Raw genomic sequence first — 22,872 nt, 5'->3', positions numbered from 1 at the left:
GTATATAATGTATTCCGGAGAAGTATGGAGTCCTAATTAAGGTTTTGTGTTTGAAAATAAACCCCACAGCTGAAGTGAGTTCGACTTCAGATGCAAAGCAGACTTGCAAAGACAACTTACAGCAACACTTGACATTTCCACTGTGAATCCTAAAGTAAGCTATTTTTAATGGCCATGAAAGAGAGTTTGGTCATTAAATTTTCTCTTGTCCCTATTTGAATATACCTCCTCATCCAATAGAACATTTTGACCTTTAACATCCTTCATTCAGTTCAACTCTCTTTCCAAAAGTGCTTATTTTTGACACTGCACATGAAGAATAAAACCCTCAGAGTGACAGTCTGTGATCATGTTTCATGTGGCAGACTTCATTTGCTTTCAGTTTATATTGCTATCAATTTATGACTTTGTTCCTTGAATAGGTATCTTTTTTCCACATTGTAACTGATATATTGAATGATGTATGTTTGAGAGGTATTTCAAGGAACCTTAACTTTAATCATTAACTGGTTTTATCTTGGCTCAGGCACCTTCAGTTTGGCAAGAGAAAAGTTAATATTTTTAAAGTAAAGAAAATAGCTTTTCAATATATAATTATTTTCTTATCAGTTTCACATTTTCATGCCCTACTGATCATCTGGCATATAGTGCTTGACTTTACATTTAGCTCTCCAGGAATGGTTTTAAACATTATTATTACAAAGAAAGAAATCAGAAATCAAAGTGAATTCTTAGTACAATACAGAGGTATAGGAAGGTGCAATTGCTGTAACAGCAGCCTGCATTATACTATAGAACTAACTCACAGCTTGATAGAAAGTCCCTGCTGGGGAGGAAATGTAGGGGAACTGGCAGAGTTTTGCTATATCTGCTCCCTGCTGCTAGTAAGCTTTAACTTGTTTCATTTTTATTATGCTTACTGTTTAGATATTTTGCTCCAAAAATTAATTCCATAGCTATGAGAACACATAAAAGGAAGCGCAACATAGGGCTGTTTAAAAATTTAAAACTATCAGCAAGGGAGATTAAAGGCCATAATGAATAAGATGGTTTCCTTCTCAGTATGGGTTTTTTGAGATCAGGCACAGAGGCTCTAGTGGATAGACAGAATAAGCAGTGGGTAGTATATGAAGCCCACTCTACATTTTCAGTGCTTTGCAAAGCATGCATGTATTTGCATAGTATCACTAACTATTATTTCTCCCTTTGTGTTTTGGAAATACAGATTCATTCCTAGACATATGGTACTAAATGAAAAGAAGCAGTCACCTGCTTCTTAGATTTATAGCTCACTGCTATAAATTCAACAAAATTATTAAACTCCTATTTTTGTACAAATCAGTTGACTTAAATTTTTTTCCTAATATTACATTACTATGCTGAATGTGCAATTTATAGAACTGCAAAGGATTCTTTTATACATGTAATTAGTTTAAATAAACACTCAAGTGTACAAGAAATCTGTAATCATTTCTTCTGGTATACTCTCAGTTAAGATACTCTCCATCTAAAAGTGTAAAAAGTCCCTTGTATACTTTCCATTTCTTATTCTGTGACTTTCTTCCCCTTGGTGGATGTCCAGCACTGTAAAAATCTTGTCATGCTCTCATGCTGATATAAATTGTGTCCTATGACTATAAAATGTGTATTGAGAAGAGATTGAAATGAGTAATTGAAATGGCTAGTTGAAAAATTACAGGCTATAGTGTTATTGTGTCTTTAGATAATGAGACAGAACAAAAACTATGATCCTTAACTAATAAATTAAGCAAAAAGGGAATTCCATCTTAGTGCGGCTTTGGGATTTTCTATACAGTTTTTTATGGAAACAGGCAGATGGTAACTTTTGGGTTATTTTTTCTTATTTACTTTTGTAATTTACAATAATAAAAATATTTATGTGAATTTGATGTTCAAGAAAGCTTCCTGATACATTTTTTCTGGTGTATGTATCATTTATGCCTTAAATTTCTATATGAACCCTACCGTACATCACAGAGTCAAATAATTTAAAACAGTTGACAGTCTCTTTTCATGGAAGTCTTACAGGCTAGAATAGCAGACGGTGGTGCATTTGCATAGCTGTGTGTAAAAACCTATATCGTATTCAGGGATGTGTCTGAGTGCTTTCAGTCATCTTAAGCATCTATATTTGCTTAATTTTTTAAAAAAATCCTCTCAGTGTGTGTATAATGTTATTATTCAGATCTTAATTATCTGTAGAACTTTAAAAGCTTCAGAGGGGTAGCCAAGTTAGTCTGTAATAGGAAAAAGTTAAAAAACAACAAATAGACTAGTAGTACCTTAAAGACTAACAAAACATGTAGATCCAAGATGGACTTCTAATACTCCAGTCATCTGAAGAAGTGGGTTACACACACAAAAGCTCATGATACCATCTACCTGTTTTGTAGAACTTTGGTCACTGAACAGCCTTACACGTGTGCTTAACTATATACACTGTGAATAGTCTACAGTTTTTTAAATTGAATTCCTGATAGTACATGTAGTTGAGCATCTTTGCAGTATGCGTTCTATAGGGGTCTCTCTATGTTATTCTGTGGTGAGTTAGTTGCTTTTGGCAGGTTGGGTTTATAAATTATCTGGAGAAAAGGGTAGAAAGTAAGGTGACAAAATTTGGAGATGCCACTAAATTGCTCAAGTTAGTTAAGACCAAAACAAGCTGTGAAGCACTTCAGAAAGATCTCACCAGACTAAGTGACTGGACAACAAAATGGAAAATGCAATTTAATGTTGATAAATGTAAAATAATTCACATTGGAAAAAATTATCCCTACTATACATACAAAGTGATGGGAAACAATTAACCTATAACCCTTCAAGGGAGAGATCTTGGAGTCATTTTGGATAGTTCTCTAAAAACATCCACTCAATGTGCAGCCTCAGTCAAAAAAGCAAACAGAATGTTTTAGGTTCTTATAGACATACCAGCTCAGTTTTCCCTTTAATATTTATATACCCACTGCCTCCTTTTGTCATCCTCCCATTCCTCCTCTCCCCCTCTTCCCCCCCCCTATTTATTTTGGTTCTGGACATACAACACTCCGGTCATCTGAAGAAGTGGGCTGTGCCCACTAAAGCTCATGATACCATCTACATGTTTTGTTAGTCTTTAAAGTGCTAACAGACTATTTGTTGTTTTTTAAGTTTAGAATGTTAGGAATCATTAAAAAAGGGATAGAGAATAAGACAGAATCATTGCCTCTATGCAAACCCATGGTCCCCCCACATCTTGAATACTGTGTACAGATGTGGTCACCTCATCACAAAAAAGATATATTGGCACTGGAAAAGGTTCTGAAAAGGGCAACAAAAACGATCAAGGGTTTGCAACAGGTCCCATATGAAGAAAGATTTAAAAGACTGGGACTTTTCAGCTTAGGAAAGAGACTAAGGAAGGATGTGGTAGAGGTCTATAAAATCACTACTAGTGTGGAAAAAGTGAATAAGAAAAACTAATTTACTTGTTCCCACAATATAAGAACTAGGGGTCACCAAATGAATTAATAGTAGCAGGTTTAAAATACACAAAATGAAGTTTTTCTTTGTCCAGCGCATGGTTGGCCTGTGGAACTCCTTGCCAGAGAATGTTGTGAAAACCAAGACTTTAACAGGGTTCAAAAAAGAGCTAGATAAATTCATGGAGGGTAGGTCAATCAATGGCTATTAGCCAGGATGGGTAGAAATGGTGTCCCTTGCCTCTATTTGTCAGAGGCTGGAAATAGATGACAAAGAAATAGGTCACTTGATGATTCCCTGTTTTGTTCACTCCCTCTGGGGCATCTGGCATTGGCCACTGTCAGCAGATAGGATCCTGGGCTAGGTGGACCTTTGGTATGACCCAGTATGACCTTTCTTATATTCTTATGTACCAGTCTTGGATATTTCCTTTAAAGTATGTGCTAATACTTTAAATAGACAACACATAATGTGTGTAATTTCAGAAAGTATTCAAAATACAAGCCTCAATTGTTTCTTGTAGTTTACGGCAGTAAGCTTTGGAAAGAAAATAATCTTCATGTTTAATTTTATCACTATGAAAGACTGGATCTGCCAGCCTTTATCCTCTAAAATCAGTGGAGTTACTCCAGAGATGTATTTTGCTCATATGTGTTAGACAAATTAGAATGCTAAAAAAGTTTATTTCTATCTTTCTTTCCTAAGGAATTGACTTTTTTTATTTCTCTGCATTTTTCCTGGTGGACTCCACTTCCGAAAGTCATAAACCTATTGTTGTAGGAGACTTATAGCAAAGCTTTAACTGGATCTCTGGAGTTTGGTAAAATCTGTTTTATGCAGTCAGTGTAAAGGAAATTTTAAATGTATTATTTAAAAGCACATTAATCTTGCCATTCTAATGGTGTAATAATAAATACCAGAGGAGGTTTGCACAAACTAAACTTCTAAAAGAAACATTACTGGTTTTGTTCTGTAAGTCAGTTCTGTGTAGAACTACCTGCTACACATTCATTTCTCTCATAATCTTATCAGACCACATATTCAGTCATTAAATAATTAAAACTTATTTCCGCACATACAACAAAAGGAAGGCTTTGTAATGTACTTAAAGGAAGAAACCCAAACAAGCAAATATATATAGTCAATCCATAACGGATTTAAAACAGGCTTGTCAGATCTAAATGAATGATGGAGTTAAAATATTCAGAAATGGTGGGCTTTTTTAGTTTTTTTATTAAAAAAATCTTTTAAAGATTAGAGAGACATTTTAAACATTTTTGAGCATCGCATTCTTCTTAACTTACATCACTTACAGTGTAGTGTTTGATTTAGATGTGTTCACTGCAATGACCTGCACTCAGTTTTGTAGTAATGGAATGCCCAATTAGGCATTCATTGGAATAAGTGATGGGATTCATGTAGCTCTTGCACATAAAGTGTGAAAACAGAATGAAATCAGACTAACCCATCTCCCCTCACAGCCCTATCAGCAATCTAAAGGAAAGGATCTTGAACGGACGGTGGAGGTATGTTACATGGTTCCCAGAAGACAGAAGATTGGCAATGCAGGAGCCCATGTAGAACAAAAGGAGTGATTGCTCATCCTACTTCAGATCTGACACCTTCCCATTGGCTGGGGATGGATGGATGGACTAGTTGCTCTTTTTTGTAGCCTATTTTCTTCATACATACATACACATTTAAACTCTCCCAAGCATTTTCAAATGTATCTTGTCCAATAGGATGGAATTTTTCCCATTGGATCAAATTCTCCAAGATCCAGGGTCTCCCCCTTCCCCCCGTCACTAACACTTTTGCAACATCATGGAGGAACAATTGAGTTGAAGGCAATAGCAGAAGGGGAGACCTGGAGTTTCCACAGGATGAAGTCATTCTTGGCAACCCCTGCTGTGATAGACCTGTGCAGGTGTACATAGAGCATTGATTATATAGTGGGAACCTAGTAACTAAGGATGTGAAAGGTTAACTAAGCTGCAGCAACCCCTGCCTGCAGCGGGGGGGGGGGGGGGGGGGGCAGAAATCCAGTCTGGCTGCAGGGGAGGGGTGGTGCTGGAGCATGCCCCACCCCTTAATTAGTTAACCAGTTAACCAATTAAATGGGATTTTACATCCCTAATAGTAACCCTCCACTAAAATTAGTTAAATAGCTGATACCCTTCCACATTGCAGTGTTCTATTAATAAATGTATGGCCTGCCACTTATGTCCATCTCACATGTCTGTAGTTAATTTGCCTTCATGTCCTGATCAAGAGAGGCATATACACTTACAAGTCCTCTGACAGAATGAAAACTCAGGAAAGCATTTGTGTATGAGCATATAGCAGTTCTGTTTTAAATGGCCATTTTATTGTTAATGTGGGAAGATGCAGGTTAATTATATGTTTAAAAATTAGGGAGTTGAATGTTCATTGAGCAAGAAGTGATTTTTTTTATATTAAAAGTTTTGATGCAGTGGTTAGCTCAAAAGGGTTGATACAGCGTTTAGCTCCTAACCTGACCATATTTACAGACATAGACCCCGGTTCAGCAAGCTCTTTAAACGTGTGAATAAATGTAAACACAGTGAATATTTCCATTTACTTGATGTGCTTAGTATCTTGGTGAATCAGGGCCCCTGTACAACTTCTTACCAGTGGTTTCTCAATCCAGTATAACTCACTCACATTTTAAAGATAAATATATAACTATGACTAGATAAGTAACTTCAAAAAATTACCAATTTGCCTTATATACTTCTGGCTTCTTATGTACAATGTTCTCTAGTACTTCCTGATACTAAAAAATACCTTGTATGCCACAGATACTAAAGAAAGGATATTCAGTTATTTATGGCAGTTTGGAAATAACATATTTGGCTCACTTTTTCAAACAAATAGAATATCTCTTTTGTACGAAAATGATGGTGCATTCTTGAAAATAAGTTGACAGAGGTCATTTTTTAAAGAGTTTCTGAAGAGCCAATAATAGAAAAGAAAGATCTTTAGTTCCCAGCAGCTCCATCCATTGGGATATGTTAAAGTAAAGGTGAGGGGTGTTGCATGATGGATATGTATATGAAAGGATGCTATCAAATTGAGGACCATGAAATAAATCCTGGAGTGAAATGGGAGGGGCAGAGCTGGGGATGGGAAGTGGAGCAGTCAGTCGGTCTTGCTGTTACCTAGTCTCCAGATGCTAATAATCCCTGGGCTGAGAAGGTGCAACTGCTCTCAGGGGAATATCAGACCTGCCTCCGAGTACCTGCACCTGCTGCACGAAGTTCTGTGGCTGGGCAGCAGCTCCAGAGCTTCCTGCATCCAGAGAAGGAGTCCAGAGGTGGGTCCAATCTACCCCATGCTACTAGCAGTGCCCCAGCCATGGAGTGTCCCGCAGCCAGGGCGAGTACCCAGAAGTGAATCTGATATTCCCCCAACAGCAACTGTGCATGGGAAGTCCTTTCCCTCCCCTGCCCAGATGGGAATTGCGGGTTGGAGTCCTTGGTTGGGGTGTTCCCAGCAGCACAGGGGAAATCAGACTCACCTCTACTTGTGGAAACTTCCTTCAGCTGCCCAACTCTGAAGGCACAGAAGTGAAAGTGGCAATCCCATGACCCTCCTATAACATCTTTGCAATCCCTTGCCTCCCAAACTTCTTTTTAGGTGAAGACCTTCACAGTTACAACACTGTGAAATTGACTGATTTTCAAATCCTATGGCTGTGAACTTGATCAGAATGGACTGTGAATTTGGTAGGGCCTTATTTAAGAGACTGGGTGCGCTGTGCATGCCTTTCACTCAGAGTGATTATCATTTGTTGTTTGGCAATGTACTTTATCTTGGCCTTAATTTTCTTGCATTTCATCTCATATTCTAAATGGCAACTGAAGGCAAGCAGAAATACTAAGCAATTGATTTAACAACCTAAGACAAGTACAAGAAAGTAGAAAAGTTTGTCTCAATGCTTGACTTGACCTGAGAGAGCTTCTTTAGACTTATTTTCTAAACAGTACCTCATCACCTTGGGCCAACAAAATGGCCTTTAAGCCTCAATGAGCATGACTTTTTTTTTTCCAGTGCAAAGCACCAATATTTCATCTTTTCAAACTGTTTTACAGCACTCAGAGCAGAATTATATTGACAAGGTTAGAATTCATCTCCTGGAGGAGAATATTGTGCTACTGTTAAGTGCTAATATAACATTTATGTGTTGGTACCTTAATAACAGCCCCAGCTTACCTAATGAAAGTACTGAAAGCAAACAGTACTCAGTGAGATTTTATTATGACTGAAGTGACTGCAATTTGAGACAAATTATCCCTATTTCTGGCCCTATATCAAAAACAGAGATGCTAAAGCAATTGCTGTAAGTTTGGTATAGAATTAGACTCCACTATCGTTAATCTAGAAGTAAGTGCATTTTTCATGTAAACAGCTCACGAGGGTCAAGCAGCAAAGACTTTTCTGTGGAAAAATGCTTGTCAATAACTTTGTGAGTGAATTTTGAAATAAAGTGCTTCTAACCTGTCATTATTCCTTCCTCTCGAAGTCGAGAGTGAGTGGATGAAAATTGAGCATGTGAATTGAAGGCAGGGTGAGTGTTATGGCCTTATCGACTTCAGGTAAAATGACTGTTTTAACTTGTTATTATTTTTCCATTCATAGGTCAGACAGTGTACAGAATTACCAGTATAGACTGCAGTGTAAGCAAATTAGTATATAAAAAAGTTATTATCAATAAATACAAAAGCAAAGAAAGTATAAGTCACTATTATCAAGTGTATGTACTGTGTGATCTCTTTAAAAATAAACTGGAAAAAGGTATTGACCAGAGAGAAAAATCTAAAAGTTGGTTAAATAAAAACTCATGGGCTCAGAAGACAGGTAAAATAAAATAATTTATTATTCCTTCAACACAGTATTCCTTCAGGAGGATATATATAAAACTAGATTTACTTTCATAAACAAATTAGATTTCATGAATGAAATGTGTTTGAAATACATTCTACATACATAAGATGACGCTACTCATGTAGGCCCCAATTCAAGAGATCAGTTAGAGACAGTGCTTTTTTTGTGACTCAGTACTGGCACCTCCCGATGCAGTTTTGGCACCCCCGGTCAGAACTAAACAACTTTTCCCCTGGAGTACCGGCACTCTTTAAAAAAAAAAAAATAGACATATATGTGGAGAAATGGGAAATATCTGTATTTGTTTTGATAAATCCATTTCATGTCTCTGTGCTTGTTTATAGTGGGCTCCTTGCTGGTTTGTTAGATCAAAAGGGGTTGTTAAAGAACCAAGGAAAAAAAACAGAACAATGGCCTAGATAAAGGAATATCTCAACAAGATCTCCAACATGGCAGCTAGGTCCATAGTCTTGAAGAGGCAGCTCATTGGCCCCGCCCTTGTGTCATAGATGTTTTGCCAAGGATGAAGAGACAGAGATCAAATGGAACACTAAACTATTTAATGATCCTAGACCTAGAAAAGAGAGGAAAGTTGAGTGCGTGGCCAGCAATTGCCCAGAGAGTATCAATGAAAGCTGACAGTCTGGCATGGATATAATCAAAGACGGCATGTTGTGAGCAGTGCATTTGTTCTCCCAGACAGAGATAGGGGTTAGAAGGTCTGAGGAGTATTTATACCTTAATCTTTCTGTAAGGGCCACATATATAGTGCGTCTTTTGTTGCTTTCTTTCTTTGTTCTACATACTTTGTATCTTTAGGGAATGAATAAATAATGCTTTGTTTTGAAAACACTACTTTAATCAACTTCCTGGTCACAGGCCCCTGGGTTTACAGGTGTCAAAAGCAGTGGGACTCCTCATGGTAAAAATGCAGCTGGGAAACAAGAGAACTGCTGTTGAATAATTGGGCTGCATGGCTCCACTCAGCCAGGTTTGTCACCCGAGTGCACATCAGAAGAACTAAAATGGGTCTGAGATGTAACTGTGACCATATAGTATGTAAATCAATATCTATCTACCATGATGAAACCTAATTAAATAAGTATATATAGTTAGTACTTAAGCCCATGCTTAACTTCAAGATGGTTGGAGGCTAAAGTATGCCATTCTGAGTTTCTGTTCAGGTTTTAAAATCTTAGAGCTGTACGTTGCTCTCCCAAGGGAGCAGAGCTATCAGAAGAAAAGGGATGGCAGGTGCAGCACAAAACCAAACAATACCAGAAGGGCAATACCTCTAGCAATGAATCCCGGAATTAATAAGAATTCAAACCAAAGTTCTCTGTGAAACCCGTTAGATTTAAAAGGGTGCAGCTTCTCAAATTCCATTCCCAGAGGAAACTTAAGTGAACATGCAGTGATCTGGGGCCCTCTGTTCCCTTTCCATAGATAAATGGTAAAATATGGCTTGTAATTTCTGCAAGGCTTCTAGGGAAGGTAAGAAGCTAAATATTACCCTAGGTCTTGTGTACTATTATTAAATATGGCTCACAAGCACAACAGTTGGCTTGGTGTAAGAATAACCTTAGACCTGCAGGGCTAGTGCAGGCTGAGTTTGTCACTAGGAAGAAGTTCTCCCTTTAGAAAGTTATGTTCAAGCCATGCTGCTTCTCAGAACAGCCTGTGTCATGGGTAACTAAATTTGTTTCAGGGAATGCACATATTGTGCTCATCTATTTCCATGGCCTCATCAACGTCATTAGCATTTCTTACATTCAAAGAATATTGGTCTGGACGAACATCACATTCCATGTAGGCTGTTCTTTGATTCCTGTCTAATATAAAAAGGAGCATAAAATGAAGATCAGTTTTCCTCCTTTGAAAGACAAAGACCCTAGTTGAAGGCTAAATTTGGTAAGATGAACGGATATTAGCTGTAGGTCACCTTAACCAATTGTGAGTTTTTCTCAGTAAGAAAGATTGCAAAGCAAATAAAAGCATCCTTGTGAATATACCATAGTATGCACAGTGTAGTTGTTTTAATACACGTAATGAATTATGAGTCATTCTTTTCATTTTAATGTTCAATGTTTTTACTTTTTCTTTGTAGTTTTTCCAGTTTTATGAATTATATTCTCATGGTAGAGGTTTTGTTATGGTATACACAGTTCTGCCTCTTGTATTTTTCCATTACTTGCTAATGTCCAGGATATTGTGTTTAATTTTTAGGCAGAAGATCCAGAAATGTACAGTGATTTAGCTGCAGTCTATGGGATGCTAACTGTGGTCGTGGTACCCTGCCTACCCAAAGATGCTCTCATTGAGTGGCATGTCATTGCAGCAGTGGATAATCCACCAGAAAGGAGAACTTTTGTTATGAAGATGTCAACAGAGGATTGCCAAATTGAATGTGAAGCTGTGGAGTCCAGTTCTGCATGTAGTGCATCTATCTCAGTACGCCTAAGCTTGATTTCACCATCTGCTTCTTCAGCCAATTTAGATAGGACTCTTCATAATATGGTTGCTGTGTTCAGACAAGCTGTCAAGAAACTTTCAGAGGATTGCAATGCAATTCCCTTGTGTTTTAGAACTTTCTACAAGGAGGACAGTTTTGGTGCTGAAACACTACAAGCAGGTAAGACTATTTTTGGGAGGGAGAGATATTCACTTACCTATATCTAAAAATATATATTTTAAAAGCACCATTGAAGAGTACACATGATTAGGCTATGAATGTTCTTTTTTCTGATTACCAGTAATATTATCACTTAGAAAAAAATATTAGCCTGGCAAGATCATCTGGCAGCCCAAATAGATGAGAAAAACAAAAATGAGTCAGACTCTAGAAGGCTGAATCTTCTGCCTAAAAGTCCTTTGAACAGTTTAATTATGGAGCTTTCACATTGCTGATCATGTATAACATAGCTGGTAATTTCCAGATGCTAGCAGGCAAAGATTATTTAAAGCAGAAACAAGATTAAAATATAAAAACAATAAAAGAGTGTCAGTTTTTCTAAGGTAGAGAAATGTGGTGAGCGCACATGTGTCTTTAAAAGAGAACTGAGTGTTTTGTCAATCAGTGGCTTTAAAATAGACCTGTCTGAAGGGATGAATGACAGCTGAGCAAACAAATTTAGTATCTTGTTTGAATCATTAATGCTTGTTTTAGTATTAGAACTCTCTAGAATTGCAACCCTGTTGCAAAATAGAGCCTAAACCAGTAATAATAACTTCATAACCATAATTAATCTCCTCTGTCATGATGTCCAGGGTCTGTGTGTGCTATGTTCACTTAGAGAAAACTATCAGCACATACAATTGCACAGAAACCTCTTTGATTTAACAGGGCTACAACATCTTTAAAGAGGCCTGCTGTTATTGAAACCAATGAGAAATTAGACATTGACTTCAATAGAAGTACAGTAGAACCTCAAAGGTGTAAACACCAGAGATACAGACTGACCACTCAATTGATCACCATGTGAAATTGGAAGAAACCAATCAGGCAGCAGCAGAAACATAAAATTAAAAAAAAATACTCTTTTGTGCCCTTATTGCATTTTAAAGGTAGGCAAATCTGGGCTGCCTCTCCCCTCTCCCATGCATTGGGCAACCACTTAAAGCAGGAGGCTGGGGTTGCTAGACCAAGGTAGATGGAGCCAGCTTTCTGAAACAAATACACATATGCGTATGCATACACACACACACACAATTTTATTTTCTCTCTCTCTCTCTCTCTCTCTCTCTGCCTCTGCTAGTAGGGGGATAAGCTGGCAAACTCATGAACCCACTAAGTTGGGAGCTCAGCTGCTGTTGATACCTGCCCTGGAGTGTTAGCTGCTGGATCTGGAGCCTGAACTGTGCTTTGATCAGAATTATGAACATTTCAGAGTTCCCAAGGTGTCCATAACTGCGGTTCTACTGTAGGATCAGGCCCTTAGTCTATATTCATCCCTTTCATGCATGCACACACACACAAACACAAAAAGATATTTGCAAAGCTACAAATGATCCATATTAATTAGCTGACATAAAAGCTAGCCCTCGAAGATCCTACTTTTTTTTTTTACTTAACCTGAAGCAGTTTTTGAAGGAAATTCAAGTTGACATTGTTTAATAGATTTAAAATACAAGAATAGAAAGCGGTAAAAAATGTGGCATAGAATAAGCATGCTTAATCCAGGAAGCAAGAAATGAACATATAGCCTGACAGAATGTTGTTGTTCTACTATGCCTTGTTTGAGAGCTCAGAAGAAGCCTGATTAAAACATGTTCCTAGCATGCGATTTGCATTATCCTTTTGCCTGCTCCATCTCTGATGTTTCACAGGGCATATAATAATTACTTTGGAATAAAGTAAATTTGCCTTATTTAAGTCTAGAATTGAGCAAAATGTATAAATAGATGAAATGAGGGAAAATCTGACTGTTTGGGGATTTTATGTTATACTAATGGCAAGGGTATAGAATGAGTCATCATGGTTTTTATTTATTCATTCATCATTGGTTCCTTTTAAATCTCTCTGAGGCCCTAATAACCGTCATCATCATCATTGGTAAAAAATGCATTCTTGGGAAAATGTAGTAGGCATTACATTTACCACCAACACTAAATCATCAACAAAGAATTTAAAAGAAACTTTACCCTTGTTGCTTAGCACATCTGTTCCAAAAGTTCTATGGAGAGAAGATGCATGGTGCAATGTATTTGAAAATAAAGTTTCCAATGGAAGTGGCTACTGATGAGACTACTCTTCCTATTATCTATCACTCTGACAGTCTGCTGTAGACCGCTGATATGAGAATTTTTAAACGAGTTTCCCTTCTGCTATAATGAAGGATCAAAATGAGAGTAAGCATTTTTAATACAGCATTAAGGCACAATAAGGGACATGGTTAAGTGCTCCATTAAAATACATCCTGGGTCATTGTAAGGAATAAGGCCTTCAGTGGAGTTCCTTCAAGCTCTCAAGGGATGCAGTATACTAATGGACCACTAAAAAATCCCTGGAGTGTCCTCATACTATTATTACATAGCCTATGAAAATATAAATTAATTTAGATTGTATATATTCTGACAGTTTTGAAGTAATATTTACATTTATTTATGGATATAATTCATTGAACTGAAGGGGTCAAACATAAGAAGAAAAATAGTATGAAATCCTTCTCTTTCCTATGGTTTTCAAATCTTTTTTATTGTTTTCCCAACCTCTTCATTAATAGAATCCGGAATATTTGTTAGATTCTATAATTCAAGGACACTAGATTTATTTTTGAGATTATTCTATTAATTGTCACATTAGTTGAAGTCTTGTTGTTGATTAATCTACCAAATAAATAGGTTTTACATAAAAATTCTTAGCTCTACTGGTTATTAGTTTCTAGGAACTTTCCACTTAAACTTTATTAGGGTCAGACCTTGTTTTAGTATCACTACAAATAACAATAATATACTTTACAGGAAAGCCTTATTCTCTGTAGTCCAAAAAAGGAATTCAGCTTTTGCGTTTTATGCTCCCACATTTGGAAATGTAACTATAGGTTTTTATAATTGGTAAAGCTAGCTTTTGTAGCTGATTCTGTGTGTTGCTGACTTTTTAACTGAAATGCTAGTCTAGATTAAAACACTCAAGATTAAAATACATAAGAGATACAACTAGAGCCTTACTAATTTACTATAAAAACAAATTGCCTTTTATCTTTTTTTTACTAAAAGAGCGAACATTCTTCTGTAAGTGTGTGTTCATGTGGATTGAATAATATTAGGGTTTCCAGATGTTTGGTTTTCACCTGGACAGTCCGGTTTTTGCCGCCTTTGTCCGATAAAAAAACCCAGAAAATACCAGACATGTAAAATGTCTGGTATTTTCTGTTTCTCTCAGACGGAACACCAGTGGGGACATTCTTCCCAGTCACGTCTGTTTTTTGCTCAGCAAGTTTGGTCCCCCATTGTTGGTTTTTTCCCTCAACCAATTTTTTTCCTGCCATGTTTGGGGTATTTTGGGTTTTTTTAAAGTATCTGGCAACCCTAGTGTAATGTCTGTTGGCTCCAGCACATTTAGCTTGTGCACCCATGTGAGGGTAAAGGGTAGAACAGCATGATATTCCCTTACAATTCGAAGACAGTGGCAGCAAGTTGATACCTGGTGAGTATCTAGCCTATTAGTTGCTAGCTTTGGCTAAGTCACCTGCAAACCTTCTGATTTTCTTCAAAACTCCTTTGATTACCTTTATCTTAAAATGGTTCAATAGGATGACTGAAGTTGAACTGCATATCAATGACTGTTGACACCCTTTGGTCTTTATAACATGGCAGACTCAAAACCTGCAGGTTTAAAGCCCTCTCCCTCTTCAAATGGGCTATTCCCCTTTAAAGGGAGATTAGTTTGAGAAAATCACATATACAGGCAGTCCCCGGGTTACGTACAAGATAGGGACTGTAGGTTTGTTCTTAAGTTGAATCTGCATGTAAGTCGGAACTGGCGTCCAGATTCAGCCGCTGCTGAAACTGATCAGTTTCAACCGCGGCTGAATCTGGATGCCAGTTCTGACTTACATACAGATTCAACTTAAGAAACCCAGACGTCCCCAAGTCAGCTGCTGCTGAAACTGATCAGCGGCTGATTCCAGTATGCCTGGGTCAGAGAAACTCTGCCTCAGGCTTCCTGTAGTCAGCCGCTGGTCAGTTTCAGCAGCGGCTGACTTGGGGACGCCTGGGGCAGAGCAGCTGGGGTGCTGCTGGGTTGCTCCAGTAGCGCGGCTCCTCGGTGCTACTGGAGCAACCCAGCAGCACCCCAGCTGCTCTGCCCCAGGCGTCCTGATTCAACCCCTGCTGAAACTGACCAGCAGCGGCTGAATCAGGACGCCTGGGGCAGAGTGCTGGGGTGCTGCCGGGTTGGTCAGGAGCAGCGCTGCGGGACCAACCCGGCAGCCCCCAGCTGCTCTACCCCAGGGGTAGGCAAGAAAAGCCTGGTCTGCTGGGGGAGGGCACTAGCTGCACCCCCACCCCCAGCAGACCAGGAGGACAGGAGCAAAGCCTTGGAGCACGCCCGCAGCGGGACAGCCCAAGCGCGCCTGGGCTATCCCGCTGCAGGCGTGCTCCAAGGCTTTGCTCCCCGTCTCCCTCCAGGCCAGGGAGATGGAGAGCAAAGCCGCGGAGCACGCCCGCAGCGGGACAGCCCAAGCGCGCCTGGGCTGTCCCGCTGCAGGCGTGCTCCAAGGCTTTGCTCCCCGTCTCCCTACAGACCAGGGAGACGGAGAGCAAAGCCTTGGAGCACGCCCGCAGCGGGACAGCCCAAGCACGCCTGGGCTGTCCCGCTGCGGGCGTGCTCCACGGCTTTGCTCCTGTCCCCCTGGTCTGCTGGACCCCCCCCCAGCAGACCAGGGACACCCGAGCAAAGCCGCCGCCTGGGCGGCTTTGCTCGTTTGCCCGGGAGCAAAGCCGCCCAGGCCCAAAGCCGCTGAACCCCCCCCCCCCCCCCCGCAGACCAGGGAGACCAGAAGAAGCTTTTCTCGCCCCGGAGGACACGGGTGGCGACCCACCGCCCGTGAGCTCTGGGGCGAGAAAAGCCCCGTTCGTAAGTGCGGATCCGACATAAGTCATATCCGCGTAAGTCGGGGACTGCCTGTACTTAGCAGACGCTGAGTATTCCTGTTATTTTGTGTTAGAGTGCTTAAGCTGAGAAACAAGGCTACAACTCCCATCTTCTAGAACAATCCATGAAGATCTCATCAGACCCAAGGAAACAATTCCAGGATCCTGCTAGTGGACAAGCCAGAATCATCCAGCACATCATTCAGAAAATACTCTATTCCTGACACCAGTGTAGAAAAGAGGGCACTGAGAAAAGAACTGGCGCCCCTACACCATTGATGTCAGAGATGTCTGTTTTGATACCAAAGGGTATACTAAGAGATGTCGCTTCAAGGAGAGTCAGAGAATTCAGGCAAAGCTCAGTAGATTTCTGTTAGGAGAGACAACTCAAAAGAATATCCAGGTGGTCTATGGAGTGCATTTCTACTGTTATCAGTTTCATAGCAAACTTCTCTTCAGACATCAAGGCATATTGCATCAGAGCACAGGCTTCAGAAACATTCTGATCTCTGAGATTTGAAAGGTTGCAACATGGACCAAGACACAGTTGTAAAACACTATTGGCTACGTCTACACTGGCCCCTTTTCCGAAAGGGGCATGCTAATTTCACAGGTCGTAATAGGGAAATCCGCGGGGGATTTAAATATCCCCCACGGCATTTAAATAAAAATGTCCGCCGCTTTTTTCCGGCTTTTAGAAAAGCCGGAAAAGAGCATCTACACTGGCCCCGATCCTCCGGAAAAAAGCCCTTTTCCGGAGGATCTCTTATTCCTACTTCAAAGAGAATAGGGAAATACTTCAAAGGAATAAGAGATCCTCCGGAAAAGGGCTTTTTTCCGGAGGATCGGGGCCAGTGTAGACGCTCTTTTCCGGCTTTTCTAAAAGCTGGAAAAAAGCGGCGGACATTTTTATTTAAATGCCGCGGTGGATATTTAAATCCCCCGCAGATTTCCCTATTACGACCTGTGAAATTAGCATACCCCGTTCGGAAAAGTGTAGACGTAGCCTATGCCCTTGACAAGTATTGGGGCAGATACCAAGTTTGGGAGAAGAAGTACTTCATTGCCTGTTTAATTGATTCAGCTGATGATCCTCACTCCCACAGACTTGAAGGGTATTAATTGCCAGTCACCTACCATAGGATCCACATTGACACATTCTTAAAAAAACAAAGAACTGAAGCTCTTCAAAGTATTTTATTCGGTGTGGTTCCCCTGGTCAATTTATCATCGCTACTTTTTAGACTCCTCAGTTACCACAGGCTTCCTACTTCAAAGAAACAGAGAGTATGTTGTGGTCATCCTTTTATGGCCAAATATGGGAGCACAAGTGTATCTCTGACAGACACAGCTATTCAAACATTTCTGGTTTTGCAGGCATGGAACGCGTGTGCCCTTATAGTGGGATCTACACTGACTACAACATATTGGAAAAACAACAGTGTACTTGGGCTCACTAAACTCTGCTGTGTTTCTAGATGTCTCTAGATTTCTGTTGATCACTTTTGAGATCAGAGGAAACATGCCACAGGAGACAAACATATTCTGTTGTTACATCCCTGAGGTTAATTCAGTAGCTGATATCAGCAGAGCTGATGGTGAGCTCAGAACTCCAATGCACTGGCATGCTACTAAGGCTGTGTCCAGACTCCATGCCTCCGTCGACGGAGGCATGTAGATTAGCGAGATCGGAAGAGGGAAATGAAGCCGCGATTAAAATAATCGCGGCTTCATTTAAATTTAAATGGCTGCCCCGATCTGCCGATCAGCTGTTTGTCGGCAGATCGGGAGAGTCTGGACGCGATGCCCCGAAAAAGAAGCCTTTCTTCATCGACACAGGTAAGCCTCGTGAAACCAGGTTTACCTGTGTCGATGAAGAAAGGCTTCTTTGTCGGGGCATCGCGTCCAGACTCTCCCGATCTGCCGACAAACAGCTGATCGGCAGATCGGGGCAGCCATTTAAATTTAAATGAAGCCGCGATTATTTTAATCGCGGCTTCATTTCCCTCTTCCGATCTGGCTAATCTACATGCCTCCGTCGACGGAGGCATGGAGTCTGGACACAGCCTTAGTGATCAATGTAGACATAAAGAAAAAGAAAGATGCTTTAATTTAGAAGACCTTGAAGTTCTTGAGGCAGGGGAAGGAAACCCCACCAAAGGTCTTCTCAAAGGAGATGCTGATTAGAAGAGTGCTTTTTCTTGGCACAAAGAATTTCAACATTGTATTGAACCAGTCCAGGAGAATTGGAGCAGCCCGTTTGCAGCTGACAAAGTTAAGATGGAAACTGAGAATATGTGCACTCTCTATGTTGTAACAGATTACTGGAAAGTATTATTGCCAGTGTTATTGATGTCAGAATCAGCTAAAGGTTTGTGATGCAAATTTGAGAAAGATAGCATTCTGTCAGCCTAAGACCAAATGTAAAGTTTTATTGAACAAAGTGTACTAGTGATGGTGAACTTCTCAGAGGCAATCCCTCATAACATATGAGAGCATTATAGGCGTCGTGCTGAGCCTACAGGACATGTTAGAAGTAGGAGGATTAGATTAAGCTGACATATATACTTAGTAAGATGCTGTTAAGCCTTTAGAAGTCTTTAACATAAATTTGACCATTTCTTTCTTATGCTCATTTACATACACATTAATATAAACTTGTCAGGATGATTTGCCATACCATCCGGTAGACTAGATTATACCTCAGTATGGGAATGATGAATGACCATAATTCACACCATTAGGATTTCACAAGCCTTGTTCACACACAGTACGCAAAAATACTTTTAAATATTTAATAGGGAGTGCATAAGGTCTTGCATTTGCTAAAATATCATCTTATATAATTCTGAGTTTTTAATAATATAGGAAAAAGAAACGGGGACAATCAGGCAAAAGGAGATATAAATAAAATGTAATTTGGTAACAATATAATATTAATAAATATGTGCTCAATTTTAAAGTGTGATTGTACTTTGAAAAATAACTCTTTGGAATAAAAGGATTTGCAGTCTTCCATGTTGATTAAACTGCAATGATTCCCATATCAAACTGGCAATGTTCGAGAAAAAAGATGTTTCTAATAGCTAACTCTGCTATTTCATCCTGGAATTTGAAAATCCAGCTGTATGACTTATGCATCATTTCCAGTAACAAAAATTCTGCAAGCTATATTCTGTCATTAGTTACAACATGTGAACAGCTATTTTCTTCAATAAGTTTTCAGAGTCATATCCCAGAACATGATCTGTATGTGCAGTTGGAACTTAGTTAACGATTTTGTTAGCGATTTCTGGTGAATTATAATACAATACACAACACTCTTCTAGAGCTGTTGGTCTTGCAGTGGTGACAGCCACAAAGAATATTAAAAACGCTTTTGAACTGAAGTAAGTTGATCACTGTGAATATACCAAGGGAGCAGACCTATTAGGTAAAATATGTCATTATTGGCTAGGCACTTCTCAAAATATCACTGTATTTCAACCCGAGACCACATGTAATTTTGTCTACACTTTTCATAATGGCGTGTGTGTGCCTTCATAACAAATATTGTCCTTTGGGAATAATACAGAAGGAATAAGGGGGCAAGGTTGATCACCAGAAATCCACTTCGCTTTTTTATTTCCTATTTGTATCTCCTATGTCTTTGACTGTGAATTGTGCGTTAGAAGGGAATTAAGACAAACGACCATGTTGTTACTGAGGTATTGAAGTCATAACAAGTACTGTGACCTGACAGCTAGTACTTTGATAAGTAATCAATTCTGAAGCACTTTACAAGTGATCAAAATAATCCAACCCCACTTTTTAGCCCAAGTTTCTGAATACATACTCATGGAAAATTCAGTTTGGATACAGCTAGCAAATAATATGTTATGTTGCCATGTTCGTTTCTAAGCTGACTTGATAATGAACTGCAAGAAATAAATACAATGTATTGCTTCTATACTGGTAGCTACATGGGTATCAATTTTTTGTTGTTGTTGATATCTGCATGGGGCCTCTAGATGCTACTGGAAATCAAGATAGGGATCCTATTATGCTAAGTTCCATACAAAACAGATATTCACATTAAAATTTCCCTGCCATGAAGAGGCACAGTGATGTTTACCAAATGGCATGTTGATTTCACATTTTTTAAAGTTTATTTTTCTATGTTTCTTTTTATAATTTTTAAAGTGTGTGGGGTTAGGATGATGTGAAGGGAAAATGTGACATTATAGACACAGATCAGAATGAGACGATGATGGGAGCACAGAAGATCTAGAGAGTAGAGCTGTCAAGGCAAGATCTGTTAGGGACAAGAAAAGGTCAGGGCAAACCTAAAACAGCACACTGACTCTAAACTGAAAAAGTCAGTCTGAGGAAATCACTAATTTCCAGAGTTTGTGTGTTTTGCATCTGCTGCAACTGCTTCTGCTAGGACAGTCTCATTGCTCTTAGGCTGACTCCATATTGGGAACTGCTCCTTTTACCTCCCTCAAGTCTGTTGTCTTAACTACAGAGTTAACTTGGGCTCTTACTTAAGTGTTGCCCTTACCCTTCTTTCATATACAAACCTCTGACATAAGTTTAGTAGTGTTTTCAGTTTAAGCTAGCCAGCTCATCTGGGACGATAAGATAAAACTGAGATGCTGCCTTCAGTCAGGCTGGTAACCAGCCAACTTTGTAGAGAGGATGAAGGCTAAACCACTCAAGCCCTGATATTTCTCCAGGGCCTTTCCAAAGTTCCCCATTTGTGTCCAGAAAAACAGGAAATTCTTCCAGAATTCACTGAGAAAGAATAATGGAGTGGGGCCTCACTGACTGCAGCACAAAGAACTATGGGATATGCCCCCAGAAGTACCAGTGACACATACTAAGCAGTGCAGCACCAGCAAGCACACACAAATTTGGGTGTAGCTTTGCAGTGAGGATCTTCACACCTGGATAAGCTAACCTGGATGCTCAGACGTAGATGTTGATATGCCCTCTCTACGGTTAAAACTCTGCAGAAACCCCCAAAAGAGGGGATACTATCCTACCTGCCACTGCTGTTTACTGGTTTGCTCTTCTAAAACCAACATTGAAACTTTGCTTAACTTTGTTTTACTCATTTGATGTGTGCATTTCTTAACATTACACTAGCATTGAGACACTCAGAAAAGGATCAGGGCCCATTGTGGTAGGCACTGTACGCACACAGGATGAAAAGATAATCCATGTCTCCATGAGCTTGCAGTCACAGTAAATTTTCTCATTTTTTTTAATCTTTACATTATGTTTATGAGTCAATAGTGTGACACTGTTGCAAAAAAAAGCAAACCTCATTCTGTGAAACATTAACAGGAGTGTTGTGAGCAAGACACGAGAAGTCATTTTTCCTTTCTACTGTACACTTATTAAGCCTCAACTGGAGTAGTGTGTCCTGTTCTGTACACCATATTCCAGAGAAGAACAACAAAAATGATTACAGAAAACATGACCTATGGGGGAAGACTGAAAGAATTGGGTTTGTTTATTTTGAAAAAGAGAAGACTGAGTTGGAAACATGATAGCAGCTTTCAAATACCAAAAAGGTGTTACAAGGAAGAGGGAGAAAAACTTCCTATCAGTCAGGGCATTTAAACGTTGGAATAAATTGCCTAGGGAGGTTGTGGAATCTCCATCATTGGAGATATTTAAGAGCAGGTTACACAGACATCTGTCACAGATCATCTAGATCAGGGGTGGGCAAAAGGGCCTCCACAAGCTGGATCTGGCCTGCCAAGCTGTGGATCCGGCCCATAGAGGCCCTGCTGCTCCCCTGCCACAAGACCAGTTAGGATCTGGGGGGCAGGAAGAGCACACAAATTTCCTCCACCCTGCCAGGAACATGTGGCTCTTGGAAGTGCTAGGTGCTCCTGGCATGGCGGAAGGAGGCTTCTCACGTTCCTCAGGCCAATCAGGGCCTGGGGGCGGGGGATCATGCAAAGTTTCCTCTGCTCTGTCTCTGCCCTGTGAGCAGCACACGGTGCTTAAAAGCGCCATTCCTGGTAGGACTGGAGGAGGCTTCCTGCACTCCCCTCTCCCAGGCCAATCAGAGCCTGGGGGCAGAGGAGCTTGCAAAGTTTCCTCCGCCCTGGCCTGCCCTGTGAGGAGTATGTGGCACTTAGAAGTGCTGCACACTCCTGGCAGGGCAGGAGGAGACTTTGTGCACATCCCCTCCGCCCCCAGTTCCTATTGGCCTGGGGGCAGGAGAGCGTTCGAAGCCTCCTCCCAGCCAGGGGCATGGGCACCTAGGGGGAAGGGGGAGCGGGCAAAGGCACTCCCCCACCCCCAGACCAGTCATGGTCTGGGGGTGGGGAACCTGAAAGTATCCCAGCCCCGCCCCTTCAACTCGAGGCCCCACCCTTTCTGGTGCAGCCAGAAATGTTTGAAGTCACCCCGGCAAAAAATAATTGCCCACTTCTAATCTAGATGGTAGTTGGTCCTGCCATGAGGGTGGGCGAAAGGACTTGATTACCTTTCAAGGTCCTTTCCAGTTTTAGTATTTTATGATTCTGTGTCACCCAAATATGCTATATTTTTGCTGTTTAGGCCCTTAAAGTAATAATAATGTATTATCAAGTTATTTTCCTCCACCCCAAATCTCACACATTATATTAAAACTATACATATTTGACTTTTTTCATCTTTCCGTAGCCACCTAATCATTTTTGGCGATATTCTCTGGACTCACTCCAGTATGTCAGTTTGTTTTGGTAATGAGATTTTCATTACTGTTATGCATTACTGAATGCTATATTTGCTATATTTTATATTAATCAAGTGTAAGGGACAGTTTACAATGGCTACAAAATCAATACAATAATTCCTCATTTAACACTATAGATAAGTTTCAGAAAATGATCATGTTAAGTGAAAACG

General features: G+C 40.0%; 1 protein-coding gene across 4 annotated transcripts in view; it reads left to right on the top strand.

Moving 5' to 3' along the window:
• The window catches only part of DPH6 (diphthamine biosynthesis 6), a 358,530-nt gene that overhangs the window by 286,717 nt on the left and 48,941 nt on the right, over positions 1–22,872 (top strand). For 3 of the 4 annotated variants that reach the window (XM_075927014.1, XM_075927013.1, XM_075927012.1), the window contains one exon: positions 10,615–11,020. The exons of the other annotated variant lie outside the window; for it this stretch is intronic. In XM_075927014.1, coding sequence (XP_075783129.1) covers positions 10,615–11,020 — 406 coding nt within the window. The remainder of the gene's footprint in view (positions 1–10,614; positions 11,021–22,872) is intronic. 4 annotated transcript variants of the gene reach the window in all.

Source organism: Pelodiscus sinensis, chromosome 4 (genome assembly GCF_049634645.1).
Source record: "Pelodiscus sinensis isolate JC-2024 chromosome 4, ASM4963464v1, whole genome shotgun sequence".
Lineage (NCBI taxonomy): Eukaryota > Metazoa > Chordata > Testudines > Trionychidae > Pelodiscus > Pelodiscus sinensis.
This window is presented reverse-complemented; position numbering and strand designations above follow the sequence as displayed.